The sequence below is a fragment of the Myotis nattereri genome (genome assembly GCF_964212035.1).
Source record: "Myotis nattereri genome assembly, chromosome: 18".
In the NCBI taxonomy this organism is placed as follows: Eukaryota; Metazoa; Chordata; class Mammalia; order Chiroptera; family Vespertilionidae; genus Myotis; species Myotis nattereri.
The window spans coordinates 29,376,761-29,401,430 of NC_138093.1; the positions used below are offsets into that span (position 1 = coordinate 29,376,761).

General features: G+C 36.3%; 1 protein-coding gene across 1 annotated transcript in view; it reads left to right on the forward strand.

Moving 5' to 3' along the window:
* INTS7 (integrator complex subunit 7) overlaps positions 1-24,670 on the forward strand; it is a 43,399-nt gene that overhangs the window by 6,522 nt on the left and 12,207 nt on the right. Inside the window, exons 5-16 of the mRNA XM_081112518.1 lie at positions 3,252-3,298; positions 3,927-4,126; positions 5,103-5,225; positions 8,282-8,399; positions 10,752-10,886; positions 12,491-12,588; positions 15,450-15,689; positions 17,291-17,428; positions 18,347-18,553; positions 20,190-20,384; positions 20,922-21,025; positions 21,552-21,620. Of these exons, the coding sequence (XP_080968644.1) occupies positions 3,252-3,298; positions 3,927-4,126; positions 5,103-5,225; positions 8,282-8,399; positions 10,752-10,886; positions 12,491-12,588; positions 15,450-15,689; positions 17,291-17,428; positions 18,347-18,553; positions 20,190-20,384; positions 20,922-21,025; positions 21,552-21,620 (1,674 nt within the window). The remainder of the gene's footprint in view (positions 1-3,251; positions 3,299-3,926; positions 4,127-5,102; positions 5,226-8,281; positions 8,400-10,751; positions 10,887-12,490; positions 12,589-15,449; positions 15,690-17,290; positions 17,429-18,346; positions 18,554-20,189; positions 20,385-20,921; positions 21,026-21,551; positions 21,621-24,670) is intronic.

The window sequence follows — 24,670 nt, forward strand, 5'->3', positions numbered from 1 at the left end:
AATGTTGGCATTAACTATAAATGAAATACTAAGAGTTTCCAGAAGGGCAGGATCAGCACAGTGGTTAGGGAAGGCTTCACTGGGAGCAGAGCTTTGTTTCTTGAGGAGCCTCCCCTAGACACACACAGCCCTAATATGAAATTGCTGCTTTCTTACTGTCTTCTCAAATCACGGCATTAGAGCTGTACATGGTTTGACAAAGACAGTAATAACTTGAGTTAAAACCAATTTTCACCTATTTGGGAAGTCATGTTCTTACAGAACAGGTTTTTTGGGGGGGCGTGGCGGTTTGAAATGTTGATCGTGGTTTTATTACTGTGTTTGACTTGTTTACTTATTACTCTTTGCAAAAAGTACTAATATGTTATCCCCTCTAGTGACTGATAACAAAAGTAACATTGCTTTCTGGAGGGCATTTGATAATAAGTATTTTGCCAGATGTCCCTTTGACCTAGAAAATCCACTTAGAACTAATCTTAAGAAATCAGCAATGTGTACTGATATTTATTTGCAAGGATACTAGCTATAGTGTTATAATAACAAAAAATAATGTTAGTAGCAACCTAAATTCCAACCAGTGTGTTTGGTAAATATGGTTGTACTATGGAATAGTACATCAACTTTTAACAACTGTATTTTAGAATTGTATTTGGAAACAGATTATATAATAACTTATGTGATATTAAATTTATTTAATAAAACACAATGTATATATGGAATAGAAAAAAGCTAGAAGGATATAGTATTTCAAAACATTGTCTCTGGGTTGGTAAGATTCTAAATTTTTATTTTCCTTTTTATAAATTTCTGTCTCCTGCTATGAGCAAGTTTTAGTTTTATAATCGAGTGAATAATAAATGTTATTTTTTAAAATAAAAATTAGTATTTCTATTAAGAGCTTGTGCTATATTTGGGTAACTGAAATAATCAATTTTCTTTCTTCAGCTTTTAAGTATGTGCATATTCTCTTCAGCTGCTTTTTCAAACCTTTAGAAGTTCAAGATCACTCATTGGAAAAGGAAAATAGAGAATAGAAAGCATATAATTTTTAATTTACTGCTGTAAATTAGTAGGAATGGCAGTAATGAAGAAAAGAAATATCTGAATAAATACAGTTCCTATTGGTGCTTTTGAAAATTGGCAGATGTTTTTATTATTGAGAAAAATCATTGATATGGAGAGCTTTTTAAAATTTGCTTTTAAGATCAGAGATATTATCTAATGAGTTGTTAACACCTGATTAGCACTATAAAGGTCTCAGTATTTTATAATGTCAGATTAAATATAAACTTCCAGTGACTCCAAAAGTAGTTTTTCAAATGTAGTTTCTAAATGATAAGTTTATAATGTAGGGATTAGATTTTATTTTTGAGAATCATTTTTGATTCACTTTTTTCCTTCTGTTATCAGAAGGTAATTTTTTCAGCTGTGGAATTTCTGATCTGTGTTGTGAAATGATTAAGACTAACAGAAACAGCAAGATTCATTTAAAGAATTGATGACATTTAAATTAACAGTTATGTAGAAGCAGTTTTTAACATACCAGGCTTCGGTATACACTTATAATTTGTAATACTAAAAATACCAAATTAGTTCATTAGAAAGCCTAAAGCACCTAGCTACATGTATGTGAAATTAACAAAATGTATCTTTTTAAGATTATAGTTACCTCTTTCTCCAGAGAAAGATGACCTGGCGGAAGATCAGATATCTCAACTAATATGATGTATTTTTATCTTAGTATTTCAATTTACCAATTTTGGATCTTAAATAAATAAGAGTAACTGGCCAAATAAGACCTTGAGAATTTAATTCTATTCTCCCCCTGTCTACTACCATAACCACATCTGACTTGTTCTCAAAAAGGTTAAGATTTATACTTTTAAAGAGCTAGTCCAAGTCATAAAACAGGAGTTGCATGCAAGCCCAATCGCTTTCAGGGGCCTGGGGAGCATTGTCAATGAGAGAAGTGCCCTCTAGTGGCAACTGTGATGAACTTAGTTGCATTCAGTTGAGAAAATGTCTTCTAATCTCTCAAGTCAACTCTTAAGAGTAAGAAAAATAATTTGCAAATGAATTTCATTTTAGAATTAAACATTCTAAATTCTAAAACAAAAGCAATTTTATTTTTTAAAAATATATTGTTATTGACAAAAGAAATTTTATAAAAACCTTTCAAAAATTTTACTGGAAAGCACAACAAAGTATAATCTTGATATTTTTCTGTATAGACATAAGGAAAACTTCAAGATTTCAGAATTATGATATACTGAATGATAATACGGTTACAGAGATAATGCATGTAGTTAAAGAGAGTAAGAGCACAATAGAATAATTGAGAACAAACTGAATTAATTTCAGAAAACACAATTATACACTAAACTACCAGAGAAAATTCTAGAAAACAAATGAATATACAATCATGCAGTCCATTAGTTGTCAATAGATGATATCATATATTATGTAGCCTCTGAAAAACTCTACTGTTCACTTGTGAGAATGAAATTTAAAATGACAAATCATATCTTAATAGCAGGAAATATTTTATTTAGACATCCATTGAATTAGTTTAGAGGAGAAGTAGTTTATGTCTGATGTATCATTTATTATGGCTAAATAAGCCAGGTTTGAATCTATTACTCTATCATGTTTCTTTATATATTATATTTTATCTTATATTCATGTTATTAATACTTTTGCAACATTCTGTGAATCAAAAGCAGCACCTTATAAAATACTTAACACATATAATGCTAAAAATACATAGCTAACTTTAGTTTGGCTTTTATAGTAAGAGTCTATTCATATTTCCTACGGTATTTCTATTTGTTTTTCTAAAATTCAGAATATTAGAAATAGTTTTTATTGCTTATGTAATCAGCTTGTATATTAAGAGCTTTTCTTAATTTAAAATATATCCTAAAACATAATAGACTGAGATAGTGGCCTGGAATCTTTCAGACGGTATCACTCAGTGAGGCGAATTGCAACAGCACTCGTAAATCAGAGCATCTTTCCTTGAATACCAAGTGAGAACAGTGTTGGCAGGACCCCCTTTGCCGGTTGGAGTTTTGGTTTCAGTTTCATTTCTTACCCCACCCCCAGCACCTGACCTTTGGAATATTAGTTATATTTTGGAGTACGTGTTGGCATTTCTCCTGTGTTGATTGTGTTGTGTTCCTTTTAAGTCCTTAGAAAAGCTTAATTTAATTATTTGGTTTTAAATTTTTTTCTGTTCTCTCTTTCCAAAGGGATTTTGCTGTGGGAATCTGTAACAAAATCAGTGAAATGATTCAAGGTGTGTATGTTTTATTTAGTATTATGAAGTGACTTAATGGGATTTACTAGTATATTAAAAATAGCTAACATTTATTAAGTACTTATTATGTGCTAGTCACTAGTCATTCATTTATTCATTCAAATAATACTTATTAAGTATCTTCTAAATGCCAGAACTGTCCTAGGTGCTTAGGATACCATAGTGAATAAAACAAAGTCCATGCCCTCACATAAACCTGCATTCTAGTGGTGGAAGGAGGAGGGGTGGCAATAGACAAATAAAAATATGACATACTCAGTGCTATGGAGAAAAAGTAGCACTGAGTATGTGTGTGTATATATAGATGCTTTTTAGTATGCTCTGAGAAGAAGTAGGCAGCAAAATGACTGCTTTCCACTGTGCCTTTTAAAAGCATTTTCTATTGGATGTAGTTTTATAGTCACTGAAAAATTAATGTTAAGATAAATACTTTTGGGAAAAACTATTGCACTGATGAGTTATCTCTCATAATTATCTTTAATGTTATAAACATAGCATTAGTACACTATTTGTTTTTAAATGGATATTGTGCCGATTCAGACCTTTTAAATGTGAACTATTAGCAAGGATGATGGTCAGAAATCTTAAGAATCCTTTTTGCATCTAGGCTTAGCCACACCAGTCGACCTGAAGCTGAAGTTAATCCCAATCCTGCAGCACATGCACCATGATGCCATCCTGGCCTCCAGCGCTCGTCAGCTTCTACAGCAGCTGGTCACATCCTATCCTTCCACCAAAATGGTGATTGTTTCTCTGCACACTTTTACTCTGCTGGCAGCGTCATCTTTGGTGGATACACCTAAGCAGGTGATTTCAGTTTTCTTTAAACTGTCTTTTCTTCACTAAATTTTCATATTAAATATATGATTAAAAAAATAAGTAACCCATAAATTTTAATGTTATTAAGATTCTCTTTCTCTAATATAAAGATCTGTTTAATTACCTTTTGCCTATTTTTTCCTTCTCTGTATTCACAATACTAATTTGGGGGATCTCTTGAGGAAATGAGGTAGAGGTGGGTACATGGCAGAGCATGGAGCATAAAGAAAAGAGAGGATTGAGTGTTAAAGGCCAGGTGCTGTGCTGGAACTGTACAAGTTAAATGATAGTATCATTTTATACACAAACAGAAAGAGGCCTAAACTGCCGGGGTTCTTGTTCCAGCATTAAGAAGGATTCAGCAATCTGGAAAAGGGGCTGGTGTAACTTAAGTAAGAGTCCAGAGACGAAGCATAATTTTGAAAGGCATTTGGGAGTCAGAGGAGCCTAGTTAAAGAAACTAAGATCCCTTCCTCTCAGGATCCCATGCTTTTTATTAACACAAATTGTCCTGAGATGAGGTGGAGATATACACTTCAAAGGGTCAGGGTATACAGGGTTCATAGTTGGAATGGGGAGAATTAGCCTACGGCTGTTCAGGTGTTTGGCAAGTAGGAGTCAATAACATGTAGATTAAGATGCCCTGAGCTGTCTGGCAGCAAACAATCATCCCTTTTTCAGGTTTGGGGAAATGCCCTCAGCCATTCCCAACAGGTGACAGACAACATATATGACTCAGCCCTTGTTGAGTCCCCAAGTTCCATCAACCTTTTGATGAAACTCTTGTAATTATGACATGCTGGAATTGGCTTCTGGCACTAAACATGGGCACATAGCTGGTAAATGACAGAGCTGCAATTTGAAATGAGTCCTGTCTCAAATCTAAAAGTTTTGCTAAACTACATTGCATCCATAAAGATAGTTTCAGTGACAGTATTGTTAACTGAGTGACGTTCTTTTATAGATCCAGCTTCTCTTACAGTATTTGAAGAATGACCCCAGAAAAGCAGTAAAGAGACTTGCTATTCAAGATCTGAAATTACTTGCCAATAAAACACCACACACTTGGAGTAGGGAAAACATTCAGGTATGTTTGAACAATAATAACTTTGAACATTAATAATTTATATAGAAAAATAATATAATACCATAAACATTGTTTTGCTTTACATTTTTATATCATCTCTGTCATTGTTCTAAGTGTTTGAATATGAAAAATTCCTAAGAGCATTGTTGAGTTTGCAGAAGTTCTTTTATAAGTGGCAGAGTAAATACATAAAACTTCGGTTATTTAAAGTTTGTTTTAGTGAATTAAACTTGCCTCTCAGTTTCTTATTAATTTTTCCATAAGCAGCACTAAGGCTAGTTGAGAAGCCCAATTAAATTGTTTATTGTATTCTTGTTTTCTGTAGTCAATTTAGGAGAAGAATTGTGGTGGGCATCACTCATGGCTCACTAGGCCAGAGCCAACTCAACATAATACACATCAGTTTATATAGGTGGTATATAACGGCATGAGACTGGATGAGTCACTTTGGGAGAGAGTATAGATTGAGGAGACTTAGGAAGTGATAAAAAAGAACCGGCAAAGGAGCCTGATCAGAAACACGATTGTTTTACAGGAAGAAGGCTGTGATCATCCATGTGAGACACTGCACTATATTCTCCAAGATGAGGACTGATAATTCACGTGTGCACTTAGCAATAGGAAATCTTTAATGTCCTTTACGAGAGCAATTTTATTGGAGCATTGTGGATAAAAGACTGATTAGAATGGAGAAAAAGAAGAAACATATTAGAGACAGTGAGCATGGACATGTTCTTAAATGAGTTCTGCTCTAAACTGAGATGGTCATTGGTTGCTAACTGTGAACTATAAGTCTGTTCCAAGTCTTCCCTCAAGTCCACTCTGCAGGGTGATCACCATTGCTAGTTTCTCATGTGTCCTTACTGAATTTTTCACCCAGATGCGAGGATGTGTATTTTTCTTTTTTCTATACATATGAAAATACACAATATGCATGTTCCGAACCTCTTATCACTTAACAGTGCACCGTGGGGGAACTTTTCATATAAGCAGGTAGTTCTGCATTCTTTTACCAGCTGTGTGATGCTCCCGTTGTATTCCCAGTTCTCCCCGAGGACATTAGTTTCCAGTACTTTTACTGCTATTGTTTACGTTGCTACATTGACTAGTTTGTGAAAAAACAAACAAAAAAATCACCTTTGTGAACATATATTTCTAAAAGAAGAATTTGGAGGTCTAATGTTACACACATTTAAATTTTTGAGATTTATTCCCACAATGAAGTTTACACCATGTTATGCATCTGTCAATAGGGTATAACTATGCCTATTTCCCCACACTGTTTTCAGTGCTGTGTATCATTAAATTTAATCTTGGCCAATCTGGCCGGTGTAAAGCAACTCTCTTATTTTAATTTACATTTTCAGATTATAAGTGAGGTTCAACATCTTATATTTAAAAGTGATTTGTTTAATATCTATGAAGTACTGACTTCTCTATTGGATTTTTTGCCTACTTATTACTAATAACTTTTGATGTATTAAGTTATTGGGCCTTAATGATGTAAATGATATAAATACTTTTTCCAGTTTTATCAATTGTCTTTTTATTTTTTATTTTCCCATGTCAACTCTTCGTGCTTTTTGTAGTTTTTAACTTTAAAAATATATGTGATTTAAGACAGGAAGGGAGATGGAGAAAGAGATAGAAACATCAATGATAAGAGAGCATCATTGATCAACTGCCTCCTGCACACGCACCTCACTGGGGATTGAGCTCACAACCCAGGCATGTACCCTGCCGGGAATTGAACTGTGACCTCCTGTTTATAGGTCAATGCTCAACCACTGAGCCACACCAGCTGGGCTTTTTTTTTTTTTTTTTTTTTAATTTGCCATAAAAAAGAAATAAGGATCTAGTTTGATTTACTGAGATGACTGGGCATTTCTACTTTGTTTATTGAATAGTCCCTTTGATTTGAAATGCCATTATTGTGTATTAAATTCTAGTGTGTATTTGAATCTGTTTCTGGGAAGGTCTCTTTAATTGATTTCTGTGTTCATGAGTAGGAAAAAAACTTTTTATTTCTATGGATTTATTATATATTTTAATATTTAATAGGGCTTGTTTTTTAGGTCCCTCATTATACTTTGTCAGAATTTCTCTGGATCTTTAGAAGCAGATTATCCACCTCCCCTCCCCAATTTTGTCAGTTTTATATTTGGGTCATATTACATTTATTGTTTAATTTAACTTTTCTGAAATTTTATTTTTAATTTTCCCCCTAGTCTTTAAGTTTTATTCACTTTCTGAAACTTTGTGAGAGAATGGCAATTAGTTCAGTTTAATAGGTAATTAGCTATTTGACCATTTATATCACATGCAGTCTTGTCAGAGTTCTGAGAGTAAAAATACAGAATGAGGCTGAACATATGTTTATAGCTCACTGCATTGAAAGAAAACTAGCATCTTGTTTTTGGTAACACTTCAGACCACCTGAGTGAGGAGCAGAGTAGAGGAAATGTCCTGAAATGGGAGGAGGGTAGAGAGCTCACTCATAAACTAGATAGGATGTCACACTCTCTACTATTTTAAAAAATACATACATATCTCTTAGGTAAACAAAATATGGTGGATGTTCTGCTTGTGAAGACTAAACAGTAAACATTACTTTCTAAGAAATAGTCTTTATGTTTTAGAACAGGTATGGATTTACAGAAAAATGGAGACGGTAGTACAGAGGATTTCTACACACCCCATACCCACTTCCCTGTTATTGATATTTTATATGAATGTGGTACATTTGTTAGAATTTACCAGTATTGATACATTATCATTATTAACCAAGCTTCATACTTTATTCAGGTTTCTTTAATTTTTACCTTTTGTCCTTTTTCTGTTCCACGATCCCACCCAAGATAATGCATTATATTTAGTTAACATGCCTCCTTAGGCTCCTCTTGGCTATGGCAGTTTGACTTAAGTTTTTTATAATGGAAAAAAGACATTAATACATAATTTTTCAAAAAGCTAGAAAATTTAAAATGAGTAGACAGTTGTGAAATATATTGAAACTAGCATCTTGTGTTTTGTGTTCCTTTTCTTCTGCGTTTCAGGCCCTCTGTGAATGTGCCCTCCAGACTCCTTATGACAGCTTGAAGCTGGGGATGTTGTCTGTCCTGTCCACGCTCTCAGGGACCATTGCTGTCAAGCACTATTTCAGCATAGCTTCAGGTAAGGAGAAGATATATGGGTGGTGTGCTAGTCCCTTGATTCATGTTGATGTTTCAGGTGGTTTCTTTTATCAAGCTTTAGATTCGGGAAAGGTTTCAGTCTCCTGCCTTGTTATATGGTAGTAATTTATTTGAAAATTTTCTCAACTACTGCCTCTGGTAATAAAATCTTGCATCCTTGATCTTAACTCAAGGATACTGCTTTTCTATATTTGTTCGTTTTTGAATTATATGTGGGTGCAACAATATTTATGAGGATGCTTAATATAGCTGGTTTGCTTTTGTATGTCTGTGACTCCAAGTGCCCTTCGAATTTAAGTACATTTCAAAGGCCAAGTGATGGTGAATTTTAAAAGCAAATGTCATGCTACTTTTAGGTGTATGTTATCACTGTGGAAAATGATTAAAATAAAACTTTACCCCAATTCAGTAATGCTTTCCTGGTTGCCTCATTCAAGATGAATTAACTCCACAACACCTTTAATAATGCCCAGTAAGGAGTTTACTTACCTAACAGACTTCAGGCTAAAGTGTTTCGTTGTTTTGTTTTAATGCAAATTTTGTGGAATCTTTATTGCTTCCTTTTGTAGTCAATTAATTTGAATTGAATTAATCAAAGAACTGTAATGCACATTGTTCCTTTTTATGGTTTCACTGCATATGGACTTTCTGGGTAAAGAGAATTCCCTGACACATAAGTCCTGATAGGAAGCTGCAAAGACCTGATAGTCTATTGCCAAGCCTTCCTGCCACTAGGGTGCACACATGTGCCCTGGACTTACTAGTCATTTGCATACCAAAGAGTTGTGATGTGGAAGAATCCATTCTGGTGTTCGAGCACTGACCACAGCAACATCTGGTTTCCAGGGTACACTGTGGCAGTGGTTGTTTGCTATGTCTTGTACCTTTGGCAGTATTGTAAGCTGTGACATCGATGTCAGTAACAGTGGCATTAATGTCTTCACTGGAACTAATTCCATGGATAGTTTGGGCTGTGATCTTGGTTGGTCTCTCGCCTTTCCTTTTTTCCAAGCTTAGTTTTCCAGTCTTTCTAGTAATTTTGTGAGGTGCTCTGTATCAGTTATCTGTTGCTACAGAACAGATCACCTCAAAACATAGTGGCCTAAAGCCATGACCATCTCATTTGCTCTGCGTCTGCAAGTCAGTAATTTTGACTGGTCTCAGCTGGGCAGTTCTGCTGGTCTCACTTTAGCTCACTCATACGACTGCAGTCATCTGGAACCTTGATCAGACTGGATGGTCTACGATGGCCTCATTCACCTGCTAGAGGTTGAATGGCTTTTAGCTGAGGCACCTTGGTTCTCTCCACCTTGTGACTCTCAGCAGGCTTGCTTGGGTTATAGCATGTTCTCAGGATTATAGCAGCAGCCGAAAGAAGGCAGAACAACACACAAGCACTTTTTAGCTTTTTGCTTACACTTATTTTTTTAATATCTCATTGGCCAAAGCAAATCACATGGCCAAGCCCAAATAGGTGGAGAAATAAACACCTCTTGATGTGAGGAATTGGAAGATTATATTGCAATGGTGCGTACCTACAAGGGCTAGGAGAGATTGTCACAGTCTTTATCAACAATCTGCACAAGTCAACCATTCTCAATTTCTTAGCTTGCAGTTATTTAATATTTTTGATTGACATCACACTTTGAAAGAGCTGCAAGACAGAATATTAATCGCATCTTATAATTTGTAAGAGCCTTTCCATACAAGGTCTCATTGCTTCTGTAGTGAGGCACATGCAAGGGAGTTTGTATGTTTTGAAACTGTGGCTTAAAATGTTTTGATATGTTCACAGTCACTTATGAAGTGCTTAAGCTAGGCTTGAGCCTAGGGATTCTGACTTAGGATTCTTTTTTTTTTTTTTTTAAATATATTTTATTGATTTTTTACAGAGAGGAAGGGAGAGAGATAGAGAGTTAGAAACATTGATGAGAGAGAACCATCGATCAGCTGCCTCCTGCACATCTCCCACTGGGGATATGCCCGCAACCCAGGTACATGCCCTCGACCGGAATCGAACCTGGGACCTCTCATTCCGCAGGCCGACGCTCTCCACTGAGCCAAACCGGTTTCAGCGGGGATTCTTTTTTATAGTAAACTGATCTGATGCAAGATGACTTTCTTTTTCTTTATTTTTTAATTCCAAAGACATTTTGTAAGCATTGTGTCAGGTTATAATAGTCAAGCATTTTTCGTTCTAGATGTTTTGTCTTTTTATTGAATTTTATTAAATTGCAGGTTATATGTGCAATTAAACAAAAGGCATAAGTAACTAGACTAGGTAATGTTCACATGAAATAAAAGTCTGTACTACTTTTCTCTGCTTGTTTAGGAAATGTGGGTTCTTCCCCCAGATCCTCTGATTTAGTCAAATTAGCCCAAGAGTGCTGTTACCATAATAACAGAGGCATTGGAGCTCATGGGGTCAGAGTCCTGACTAATATAACCGTCTCTTGTCAAGAAAAAGGTAAGCTTGATCAGAACCGATATGTACACATTTTTGGATTAAAGCTTGGGCAGATTTCTGTATGTGTTTGGTTTCTTAATCCCTTATTATTTTTAACCAGTGTGCTTAGATCTACTAGTTGCCTCCTTCTGAAGGATTCTTAGAGCAAGTTTTCTCAAAGCTACTTAATCCTTCAAAATAGTTTTTAAGATATGAGGACCTTGGAATTGGGATTGTGGAATTGAAAGGTTGTGTGGACTATTTCCTATTTCCTTCCACTGTTTACCTTTACATATATGGTTCTGTGGATAGGGACTGCTTATGACTGACTACCCTTGGTATAAAGCAAGTTGTTCAGCTGTACAAAAATCTGGAAAATTTAGTAAAAAATATCTTAAGTTATCAAGAGGCTTAATTAACAAATAGTTTCATCTAGAGGCAAGTGAATTAACAGAGCAATGTGAATTAAATTTTCATAGAATTTATTTCTAGGTATCTAGAGCATTAAACTGATTTGTATAATTAAGAATAGAAAATAATGCATATATTTTATTGTTTTCCTAATATCTTTTGACCAAAAGGCTTGGAGAAGTTTAGATTGGTGTTCAAAAACAGGAAATGCATTTTGGACATTCCACCTGTTTCAGTGTTTGTTTTAATCTTTAGTAAGGATCATAAGCTTAGTGCCTTCACTGCTTGTTCCTGGTACTGACTTTTTTTATAATACCCTAACCTTCACCAGCCTTTACACTCTTTGCCAAGCCCTATACTAACTCAGGAGACATTTCTTTAAGTTATTTATATTGATTCCGATTTGAATACTTAAACCTGTTTTATTTTTGGCATAGTAATGATTATTTTCTAATATGTAACATAGAAAACTGCAATATGTTCTTAAAGCTGACATATATTAACCTAAATATAGTTAGCTAATGTATTTAGAACTTTCTAGAACCTCTGGAGAAATTTTAGCTCTAAGGTAGTGAAAATTGCTGAAAAACTGCTATTACGTTAGACATATAAGGGATTTGTTCTTTATGGTCCAACTTAAAACATTAATATGATTATATGGGGTCCTCATTACTTTCTAAAAGTGGCTCAGTGCCCTGGCCGGAAGCTCAGTGGTTAGAACGCCGGCCTACAGGTCGCAGGTTTGATTCCCAGTCAAGGTCATGTACATCGGATGCAGAAAAATAATAAATAAATAAATAAGTGGTTCAGCTTTCATTAGGAACTGAAAATTGTAACATTCTATATGAAAATATATCTGCATAATTTATATCTGATTAGAAAGTTTAACACATACTACATGGTTTGCTTTCTCTAGTATTTCCCTCAGCCAATCTGGTGACAGTATTTCAGTTATGAGTTATTTAAACCTTTGTGTCTTTAGCTTTTCTTTTAATGTGCATATTTTTATAACCTTCTATAAAGTAGTAAAAATACAGAAGTCTGAAAATAGCCTTTACATTTCAGAAATATTGCCAGATTACTTTTTCAGGAAGGTTAGCTTTGCTTATTGAGGTATTTCCTGTATCTTAGCTTCCTTGATGTTTTTCATGGATGTGTGTGTGTATTTAATCTTTGCTACTTGACTGCTATAAAACTTAGTGTTTTTCCTCTAGACCTATTAGCACTGGAGCAAGATGCTGTTTTTGGCCTGGAATCCCTTCTGGTACTTTGTAGTCAAGATGATAGTCCAGGTGCTCAAGCCACTTTAAAGGTGAAAACATCACTTATTTTAATATAATGCTATTTTCATTGCCTAAGCTAGGAATTGACAATCTCTCTATAAAAGGTCAGATAGTAAATACATTTTGCAGGTTATACACTCTATACACTCTTTGTTCCAACTACTCATTTCTACCTTTGTAGAACAGAGAGCCATGGACATTATGTACAAAAAAGGGGTGTGTGTTGTTTCCAAAAAAAAAACAGACCAGGAGTTGGCCCCAGGACAGTAGTTCAGTGATTTTCAACCTTTTTCATCTAATGACACATACAGACTAATTACTAAAATTCTGCAGCACACCAAAGAATATATTTTTTGCCAGTCTGACACAAAAAAGGTATAATATTGATTCATTCATAGTGTACAGCTCTTTTTCTGTTGGCTGTTATCATTTTTTTTTATTTGACAATCTAAGGAAAAGAGACCAGTGTTCCTAACTAAATAGTCAGGTATTGCATGTTTTAAAAATTCCACACCATACTGGTTGAAAATCGCTGCAATAATTTATTAACTCCTGGCTTAAAGGAACATTTTCCTTGGTCTTCACTCTCAAAATAGACATTTTTACCATTGATGTTTCAAAAGAGAGAGAAAATAAAAACCTGAGCTTTGACCTGGTTTGCCATTGTTGACGGTATTTATTAAGTTGTAGTAGATACATATACTAGTAATGGTCGCAGACAGTGTAAAGCAAAGTTAAATAGAGCTCCTGCACTCTCCGAAATTTATAATCTGAGGTAACACTGATAAGATCACAAAAAGCTGATTAACTGCAGCCAAACTCTTTATACATAGGTTTGTATTAATTTCCTGAGTATAGACACCCTAGCTTTTAAGCAAAATGAGGAACTATGAAAAATTTCACTTTCACTTAATTATAGAAATTATATTAGATATATTTAAGATTTTTTAAAATGTGAAATGAGACTCCTCTTTTTGGAATAAAACGTGAAATGTAATTTGTGATGGTACAAAATAAGAAAAGCAGGGTCAATAGCAGCAAATGCTGTTAAGTAGAATTGAAGAATATTAGATTTATAGCTTGTCTGAGGTATGGTTTGAGGGTATAAAGATATTAGTACAATTAAGTAAAAGCTGATAATCAAGAAGTGTTCATGTAAAGGAAGTAAGCAACCCGTGATTCATCCCAAGTCCCTTTGAAACCACAGTATGTAAAAGTTTGTGTGTGTGTTTTTAAAGAAGAAAACCAAATTATTTTTCCTCTAAGTGTGGATGTCAGTAAAACATTAGCCTCATAGATGGTCAAGAACAGTTCCCATGTTAAAGGAGCGAGCCATCTAGAGGACACTGACTGACATTTATATGGTTGCCGGTTAGATTCTCAGTCAGGGCACATGCCCGACTTGCATACTTGATCCCCAATAGGGAGCATGCAGGAGGCAGCTAATCAGTGTTTCGCTCTCACTTCAATGTTTCTCTCTCCCTCTCTCTCTAAAAAATCAATTTAAAAACTTTTTTTTAAAATTATTTTTTTAATACATATTGAATTTTTTACAGAGAGGAAGGGAGAGGGATAGAGAGTTAGAAACATCGATGAGAGAGAAACAGCTGCCTCCTGCACACCTCCCACTGGGGATGTGCCCACAACGAAGGCACATGCCCTTGACCGGAATCAAACCTGGGACTCTTCAGTCCACAGGCCGACGCTCTATCCACTGAGCCAAACCAGTCAGGGCATAAAAACTTTTTTTTTTTTTTTTTTAAAAAGAGGTAGGTGTTAGAGCAGCCGTGGGCAAACTATGGCCTGCGGGCCGGATCCAGCCCGTTTGAAATGAATAAAATTAAAAAAAAAAAAAAAGACCGTACCCTTTTATGTAATGATGTTTACTTTGAATTTATATTAGTTCACACAAACACTCCATCCATGCTTTTGTTCCGGCCCTCCGGTCCAGTTTAAGAACCCATTGTGGCTCTCGAGTCAAAAAGTTTGCCCACCCCTGTGTTAGAGACTTGACAAAAGTGGAAATTACTGGATTTAGTGATTAGTTGGCTCTGTAACAGTGAGAGGACTTCTGGGCTTCTAATTTTGATTACTGAATGTTAGTGATGCCGCTAACTGCCCTGAATAGAAGCTCTACAGCCAGTTGGTTTTTGTTTCACCTCAGAAATAAGAGAAAATTAGAAGCCTCTTCTCCTTTCATTGTGCTTAAGAGTCACCTAGGGCAGTGGTCAGCAAACTGCGGCTCTTTGGCCCCTTGAGTGTGGCTCTTCCACAAAATACCGACTTCTGCGCATGGGCCACGAAGTTTCAATCGCACTGTACGTGCGCGCCCGCATGTGGTATTTTGTGGAAGAGCCACACTCAAGGGGCCAAAGAGCCGCATGTGGCTCACGAGCCGCAGTTTGCCGACCACTGACCAGGGTATGTGCACACACAGTTAATCCACTAAGTTTGGGATGGGTAGGACCCAGGAATCTATATGTTTAGCAGCATAGGAAGATGATGGCATTGATAAATTTTCAAACCACATTTTAGAGGCATTTCTTATAAGTAATGAAAGCATAAAAATGATGACATTCAGTTTGGCATATATTTTGCCTTCTCAGCATTGCTTTTTATGATTTTCATCTCATTTTCTTAATAGTCTTAGATTGCAATAAGTGATTAATGTGCAGTCCTGACTTGTTATTTGCTATTAAACATGGTACATTTTGCATATCCTAACATGGGATCCATTATGTCATGTGTTTCTTATGAAGAAAAATGTTATGCCTACAAAAAAACACCTTTTCCTTGATTTTTCCCAGTAACTTAAACAAAGCTCTTTTTTTTTAAAGCTTTACTTAATACCTTCAAAATGTAAGTGGCCTATTTTGTTTCCAATGTGCAGATTGCTCTGAAGTGTATGGTGAAGTTGGCCAAGGGCAGACCCCATCTTAGCCAGTCCGTGGTTGAGACCCTGTTGACTCAGTTGCATAGTGCTCAGGACGCTGCCCGGATCCTCATGTGCCATTGCCTGGCTGCCATTGCCATGCAGCTGCCAGTGCTGGGCGATGGAATGCTGGGCGACCTCATGGAGCTCTACAAGGTTATCGGGCGATCAGCCACGGACAAGCAGCAGGAACTTCTGGTAAAGAGTCACCTTTTGATGGTGAATAAGATCTGGTCTAGTGAGAATTACTTTAAGTAGTTAACTTTACTTACAAAGCAAAACAAACAACAGGTTAAACTAATTATCTAAGACCAAGGGAATGCTGAAGTCAAAATAGAATTGGAACCATGAGCTTTTTACGATTTCTACTTTTGATTTAGAAAGTCCTATTTAGTTCAGATCTAAAAGTTCTTTCTTCCTACGCCCTGTCAAGTCAGCTTAGTGTAGCCAAAGCCTTCAATTTGATGTGTTTGTTCTATTACAAAGGACAAAATGATAATGGATTTTTCTTTTTTATATGAAGCAAATAATGAACTAAACCCTGTTTTGTACTTCCAAAAATCTAAGTTAAAGACCTGATGATAATAGCAACCATAGATTAGCACAGATTCCTCTTTTCCAACCCAGGATTTCTGTAGCTGTTTAGGATCCAATTCAGGTTTCAGTGTAATCCTGGAGTTGGGAAAGGTGTGTGCTTGTTCAAAAACAGAAGCCATGGAAGTGATCATATTGTCTAGCTGAAAGTTCTACCAGACTGAGAGTAGGCTACATGCTAAATAGGCATAAATTAGATGTAAGCCTTAAGTTGGCCACTCCATAATGTTTCTGTTCATCTGAATTTAGGGAGTGGGAAAAGCTTAATGAAATTGCTTACTCAAACCTATTTTATATTTAATCTTCCAAGTCAGCGGTCGCCAACCCTTCGGACCTCACGGTCTGCAGACCACCGGTTGGCGACTGCTGCTCCAGGGCATATTCTGTAAAAGATTACCCCAGTTCATTATTTGCTATCAGAAAAGGGGTTACCCTGAGGTCCAAGTGGCACTGGTCATGGTAATGACATCATGCAGTTACCACAATATATATGGTCCTTTGTTTATGTCAGCTTTGGAATACTAAGAAGCAATTGGCCAAGTTTGTTTTTTATTGAAGCAGCATTTTCAACCAATGTTCTTTATCCCTTTTTTGTTAGTATTACTTTAAAGCCATTTTAAATTATGAAACATAATATTCAAAAAATGTAAAGAATGATATGTTGAAAACCCTTGCATCCATCGCCTAGCTTAAGAAAAAAAACATTACCAGTACAGTTGATTTGTACTTCCCTGTGCACCTCCCTTCTGGAGGTAACCACTATCCTGAATTTGGTGTTTATCACTCCCGTGTATTTGTTATATATTCACTACTATAGTATATATACAAAGTAGCATGCACTATTATTTTGCATATTTTTAACTTTATATAAATGCTACCATACTGCATGTAATCTTTTGTATTTTTCCTATTTTGTTTAAACCATCTATATTGAAAAGTGTATCTCTAGTTTACTCATTTCACTGCTGCATAGCATTTCATTGTGATTTTATAATTTATCCATATTGATGGGAATTATAAACAATTGTCTGAACAAATTGCTCTATAACTTCCAAGTGAAAAATTAGTAAATGTTAAAGGAGAACAAGTTTTGTGCTTATCTGATGGACTGGCATTAGTTTTCCTTCCTTTTGGGTAAAGCTATCTGTGACATTGAGTAGAATTACGTGATTTTTTTCATTGTCTGTCTTCTTGCTCAATGTTAGGTGAGTTTGGCCACTGTGATTTTTGTCGCCAGTCAGAAAGCACTATCTGCTGAAATAAAGGCAGTCATTAAGCAGCAGCTTGAAAGCGTCTCTAATGGATGGACTGTGTACCGAATTGCCAGACAGGCATCCAGAATGGTATGTGTGATCCATATATGTTATGGGAAAGTCCCATGTGAATTCCGAAAACCTGAGCTCTTTCTGGCAGCAGGTTGTTAGTACCAGTTTCATTTCGCCTGATACTTTCATAACCACAGTCACCTCCCACCCACCATTTCTGCCCCCCTTTGTCAATACACCATTGTTTATTCCCTTTCTCTCTCAGAACTTATCATTCTTGTGTAGAAACAAGAAAGTTTTAGTATGCTGTTCTCTTCTCAGCCACATGCAAAGCCCAACAATTTTCATTAATTTTGTTTGAGAGGAAAGAAATACAGAGCTTTGGATAGTATAGAAACCTTAAGTCCAGAAAGCAAAGTTGGAAAGGCATTATTCTAGGGGATTAGAGCACATGTTCTTATTGTTTCTCAAATGGGAGGAGGACCACTACTGACAGAACAGGATTCTTTATTATATACCCGACTGTCCCAAGCATCCAAGCACGACAGGGCACTGAGCATCCCTGACCACAGCAGTTAAATGACATTCACACTCCCCCCAACCAACACCCTTCCCCCCAGTCATTTCCAGAGGCAAGCACAATACTTTTCTTGATAGTCACGTAATAGAGCTTACTGGAGTTTCCCCCCACCCCCACTAAATAGCTCATACCGAATGACATGTGATAAGTATTTATACTTTCCATATTTGGAACTGAAATTCTAGACTCAGGTTATAGTTAATTCCTTTATTTTCTCTTTGGAACTGTCTTAGTAAAGAACTGTGGGCATTAGGTTACATAAAAGCAACTCAGCATATGTTGTCTGAGAAAATACTGAATCTCAAAGAATTATATAATACAAAGAATGATTGTTATGGTTATCCAAGATTTCAGTTTGTCTTTTAACTGCTAATTCAATTGTAAGAACTTCATCATGTGCCATGATTTTTTTTTAGGGTAACCATGACATGGCCAGAGAGCTCTATCAGAGTTTGCTGACTCAGGTTGCTTCAGAACACTTCTACTTCTGGCTGAATAGTTTGAAGGAGTTCTCACATGCAGAACAGTGTCTCACTGGGTTGCAAGAAGAGAATTACAGTTCAGCACTTTCTTGCATTGCTGAGTCTTTAAAATTCTACCACAAAGGGATTGCATCCTTAACAGTAAGTCCTCTTAATTCTCCTTTGATGATGATGACATGTGTGAGAATGGCCCCCCTTTCTTTTTATTAGCCTATTTTAACTACCTTGAAACATCTGACATTATATATGTATATATATATTTAATAGTCTTTTAATGACTTTTGTGGTATGTGTATTTAATGAGGTTTGGCAGTAATTAAAAAAGTACTCAGTTGACAGACAGAAGGCCCTGTCTTTACTTTTCTTAGTCTTTACTCTGCCATTAACAAATTGTGACCTAAGCAAGTTTTTGAACCTCAGACCATCTCCTTTTGAAATGGAGTTCTTTTCTTTAATTATTACTATTTAAAAATTTTAAAAATATATTTTTATTGATTTTAGAGAGGAAGGGAGAGGGAGAGACAGAAACACCAATGATGAGAGAAAATCATTGATCAGCTGCTTTCTGCATGCCCTCTACGGGGAATCGAGCCTGCAACCCGGGCATGTGCCCTTGACCAGAATTGAACCCAGGACCCTTCATTCCAAAGGCTGATGCTCTAACCATTGAGCAACTGGTTAGGGTGAACTGGAGTTCCTTTATTCAACAGACTATAAGCACTTGCTCCGTTTTAAAAAGATTTATTTGTAATCTATTCATTTGGCAAGTGTGGATCTGACACTAGCTGTCTGTCTTTGTAACTGAGAGAACATGAACATGGGCTGCCCTTTACACTCCCTGACACATGAGTGGTCTAACCTGAGATAGTACAGCTATGAGGATTATGCTTTTTACCTGCTTCAACCAAACTAAACAGGAGAAGTTCAAAATTCTCTGCTTACGGGGATCCGATAGCAATGTTGGGTTTCTAATTTCCCAACACAGTGATTAATGAGAGACTCACCTTGTTTCTCAGGAATAAAAATTGTAAAAAGTGTTTGTATTTATTTTCTGTGGTATGTAACAAGTTACCACAAATTTAGTGGCTTAAAGCAGCACCTGCTTAGTGTTTCAGTTTCCATGAGTCAGAAGTCTAGGTACGGCTTAACTCATGTTGTCACAAAGTTCCAACCAAGGTGTCAGCCAGGGCCAGTCTCAATGAGGCTCACAGAGGCTTAGGGTCCTCTTCTGAACTCATGGAGTTGTTGGTAGAGTTTATTTCCTCACAGTTCTAGAACCTGTGGAAGCTTTGAGGCCAACAGGAGAATTGCTCACCTCCAACACCCTTTTCATGGGCTCACCAGATTAGGGGAAATCCATCCAGAATGATCTCCCTTTTCAGTAATGTGAACTTACTTCATTAGGGACCTAAATTACATCCTCAAAATTCATTCATTACCTTTGCCATATTTCATTAGTAAGAAGCAAGTTACAGGTTCCACCCACACTCAGAGAGGGGAGATTACACATGGTGTGGATACCACGGTACCGGGGGTGTGACTTACAAGCCATTTTAGTATTCCGCCTGCAGTGGTGGAATTTTAATTTATTTTGATTTTTCTCTTTATTAATTATTGAATAGGTATAACATCTACATGTTTTTATGTGGGGTATATAAAAAAATATAACATATCCCAGTTTAGGAAATAGGGCATTATCATTGCCTTTAAAATTTGTGTATTGCACCATTTTGCTGACATATTTATTTTGTCTTAAATATATCTTTTTTCCCCCCAGGCTGCCAGTACACCACTGAATCCTTTAAGTTTTCAGTGTGAATTTGTAAAACTCAGGATTGACCTTCTGCAAGCCTTCTCTCAACTTATCTGTACTTGTAACAGTCTAAAGACAAGCCCCCCTCCTGCAATCGCCACAACAATCGCCATGACTTTAGGAAATGAACTTCAGAGGTGTGGTCGCATCTCTAATCAGGCATGTGTCAGCCTATTTTCAGTGTAGTTTTTGTTTACACTTTAGAAGTTTTTGAGGTTAGTTTGAGATGAAAAATCCTGAAATTTATAAATCAGTGGTCTGACTCATGGACATTCAATATGAAATGCTTATTAACTCATCTGTCTTGCCAAAAATAGACTGATGTCTTATTAGAATGACAAAGTGATTAATGACATCTCACTTAAAGCTACATATTTATATAAAGAAAAAGGACATAAATTTTAAAGAAACTTTGGGGTGTCAATAACTATATTAACTTTTTTAGTAGAACTTAAAAGAAGCTAAAAATGCAAAACTTTTTGTTTCCATACATCAGATATACATTACCATAATCTTGTGCACATTTGTATTTTTATTTGCCTTCTGTTAATTTTATTTAACAAGATTTATAAAAATGAATGGAATGAAAATGAGTTAAAGTATTTTTTACATATTTTTGTTTGACTGTTTTGATTTTTGTGTTTATACAATAATGATAGCATGTTTATCATAATTAATATTTTTCCTTCTTTGTAGATGAAACAATCTATGGAAGAATTCCGAAGCCTTGCTTCCCGATATGGGGATCTTTATCAGGCATCTTTTGATGCTGATTCGGCAACTTTGAGGAATGTAGAGCTGTATCCTAAACTTGCCCCGATATATCTTGTTCTTTTGAAGTATTCTTTTAAACATAAATACTTGTTTAAACATAAATACTGGTATGCTTGACTAATATATTAGATAAGCCTATAAATTTATTACGATTAATAATTTCTACTTTGAAATCTAGTATAAGCAATATAATTTTACTTTTTGACTTAAACCAGGCTTTTTAAATAAGCGGTGACTCAATGGTGGTCTTTCTCCACCTCTAGGAAAACAGGTTGTAAACATAACACAGATCGAATCACAGAGCCTGTTGCTTGGTCCCCCTCCCTCACCCCCTTTGAACTATCCTTCCTGATAAAGAATTTGAGAATCACTATTTCAGACACCATATATTCCTTAAAAGAAAAAAAATAAAGCCCCAGACTATTTGAGTCGATAATATATGGTTACCTTCACTAAAAATACGATCCTCACCTTGACTTATTTAATATTCAAATAATATAAAGTCTGTAGTAGATTTCTTTATTTTTAGGTATAACCTTAACATTAATCCAGACAGCAGCAGAGCTGTTTACTGATGTCTCACGCAATAGAAGCTCTTATTTTAGATCCAGAATCTGCAAGGTATTTCTAATAATACTTTACATTAAATAATGCTTTCAACTATGCTATCTAACCTAATCATCACAACAGTGTTTTAGAAGAGGAATTGTAGAAAAACACAAAACAAATAGAGGAAGAATTTCTCCAGCATTTGCCTAAGATCACATAGCTAGTGATGAAACCTGGATTTTCTGACTGTTGTTTACTTACCTCCTGCCTCCCGTTTTCTCAACATTGACTTGGCAAATTAACTGGGAAAAATTCCTTGAATTTGAACATTTTCTTCTTACATATTGTAACTAAACTTTGGTATGAAAAATTAAGTTAGCCCTAGCAGGTTTGGCTCAGTGGAGAAAGCGTCAGCCTGCGGACTGAAGGGTCCCAGGTTTGATTCTGCTCAAGGGCACATGCTCAGGCTGTGGGCTTGATCTCTAGTGGGGGGCATGCAGGAGGCAGCTGATCAATGATTTTCTTTCATCATAGATGTTTCTGTCTCTCTCCCTTTCCCTTCCTCTTTGAAATCAATTAAAAAATATATTTTTTTAATTAAGTTAATAATATAACTAAACTTGTACTTGAAATTTTTTTCTTTGGGTTTCCCAAACAAAAAGTATTCCTGTTTTTGCTTTGTTAGAAATTATTCTTCCCTCCCCCATTAACTAATTAATTTTTCAAAATCCTATATAATAAAAGCCTAATATGCTAAGTGTCCAACTGTTCATTCAACCATTTGACCAGTCGCTATGACGTGCACTGACCACCAGGGGGAAGATGCTCTGACTGGTAGGTTAGCTGCTGCTGGGGCCCAGCTGATTGGGACTGGGCGAGATGGGCTGGACACACCCTGGAGCCCTCCTGGCTGGCCCCGATAAGGAGTGGGCAAGATGGCCCAATCAGGACTGGGTGAGATGGGCCGGACATGCCCTGGAGCCCTCTGACGGTCCCTCCCTGGCTGGCCAACCTCCCATGGTCCCTTCCCCGGCCAGCCGCCCTGATCACCCCAATCAGGACTGGGCGAGAGAGGCCGGACACTCCATGGACGAATCCGTGCACCCTGCCGGTTTTGGCCCGATGCCCGCAGGCCAGGCCGAGGGACTCCACCAGCCTCTAGTATTTTTATAAAAGAATGACCATTGGTTTTTCCTACAATAGTATTCTATTTTGGAATATGAATTTTTAACTATAATTTTCAATCTAGTAAGACCTATGATTCCAAGATCAACTTCCTCCACAAAGAGAATATAATGGGCAATGCATTTTTTTGTTTTGTTTTTTTTTTTGTTAATCTTCACCCAAGGACATTTTCCCCATTGATTTTTAGAGAGAGTGGGAAGGAAGGAAGGAGGCGGGGGAGAGAGAGAGAAACATTGATTGGTTGCCTCTCACAGGGAATCAAACCTATAACTCTTCAACGTAAGGACTGATGCTCTAACCACTTGGCACTCCACTCCAGGACTCAATAATGCATTTTAAATTTCTGTACCCTAAAGCAGTAGTTGCCAACCGGTGGTCTGCGGACCACTGGTGGTCTGTGAGGTCTGAAAGGTTGGCAACCACTGCCCTAAAGTGTTGACTCACGTTTCTTTACAGGGCAATACCAAGTTCCTTGTCTTCTCTTTTAAAGTACTACCTACTCTCAGATTACTCTACTTGGCAAAATTTTCCCCACTCATCTGATCCATTTTAATATTTTGGTAACATGCTAACCTTTACTTATTTTTCTACTTATCCTTACCTTATTTATGTTTATTTTCCCTAGTTTGCAATGTTTGACTTGCTTTTTTTTTTAATTTTTATTTACTTATATATTTATTTTTAAAACAAGCTTCTCCCTTTAAAATTTGAAGATGTTCTTAAACTGCCATAATTTTCAGTTTTTGCCAACTAATTGATACTTCATGCTCACATCATTTCTCATTGGGCAATACTCATTTAACTGCTTACAACACATGTCATTGTACTGTTGGTCGACATAATAGAAATTAGTGTTTTTCTTGCTTAACTTTTTTTTTTTTTAATATATTTTATTGATTTTTTACAGAGAGGAAGGGAGAGAGATAGAGAGTTAGAAACATCGATGAGAGAGAAACATCGATCAGCTGCCTCCTGCACATCTCCCACTGGGGATGTGCCCGCAACCCAGGTACATGCCCTTGACCGGAATCGAACCTGGGACCCTTCAGTCCGCAAGCCGATGCTCTATCCACTGAGCCAAACCGGTTTTGGCCTTGCTTAACTTTTAACAGAGAGATAGGCACATTGTCAGCGGAGATGGGGTGAAGGGAGTTACCTAGCCAGCTCGCACATGCTGCTCTCTGACCCTCCCCCCTTCCTATCACTTTTCTTCACTCTTCTCCATCACCTTTCATCCTTCAAACCCATTCCCCTAATCTTTGTCCTTCATAATAATGAAAAACTGGAAAAGAAAGCATGTATCTTGAGGGAGAGTTCTTTGAGTTTTATTTGCAATAGTGTGTAATTGCAAGGAGTAGATTCCTTCTAAAACTTCTCTTCTTGGTAGTATATATTTTGTGCCTTCCAAGTAAAGAGAAACCTATTGCTGAAAAGAACCTCAAGAGAGTGAGGCATGACATTGATATTTCACTGAATTTTTTACAGAAATCTGTGTATTTCTTTCACAGCCTAGCAGGATTGGGGAGGTGAGGGAAGATCTTGTTTCATTCAACTCTGTATCTCTAGCAGCTAACATAATACCTATGCCAGTGTATCAGTAAATGTGGGATAGGATGGGGAGATGTTTATAATCATGAATGTTATTATCTACCTCATACCAACTTTTCAGGATTACCAGGAAAAAATATTTTTAAATGCTTGTGCATTTCATTTTTCTATTCTAGCTTCTTATTCAGTCTGTCATGATTCCTTTATACTTAACCTTTATTTCTACAGCCTAGAAAATAAGGGAATGACTAGGGACAAGGTTTATACTACCCAACAACCAGAGTGATTGAGTGAAGTCAAATCGAGGTTTGAATTCCAGCTTGTCACATGAGACTGAAGGCAAATCACTTAACTTCTCCAAGCCTCAGTTTCCTCATCTGTAAAATGGA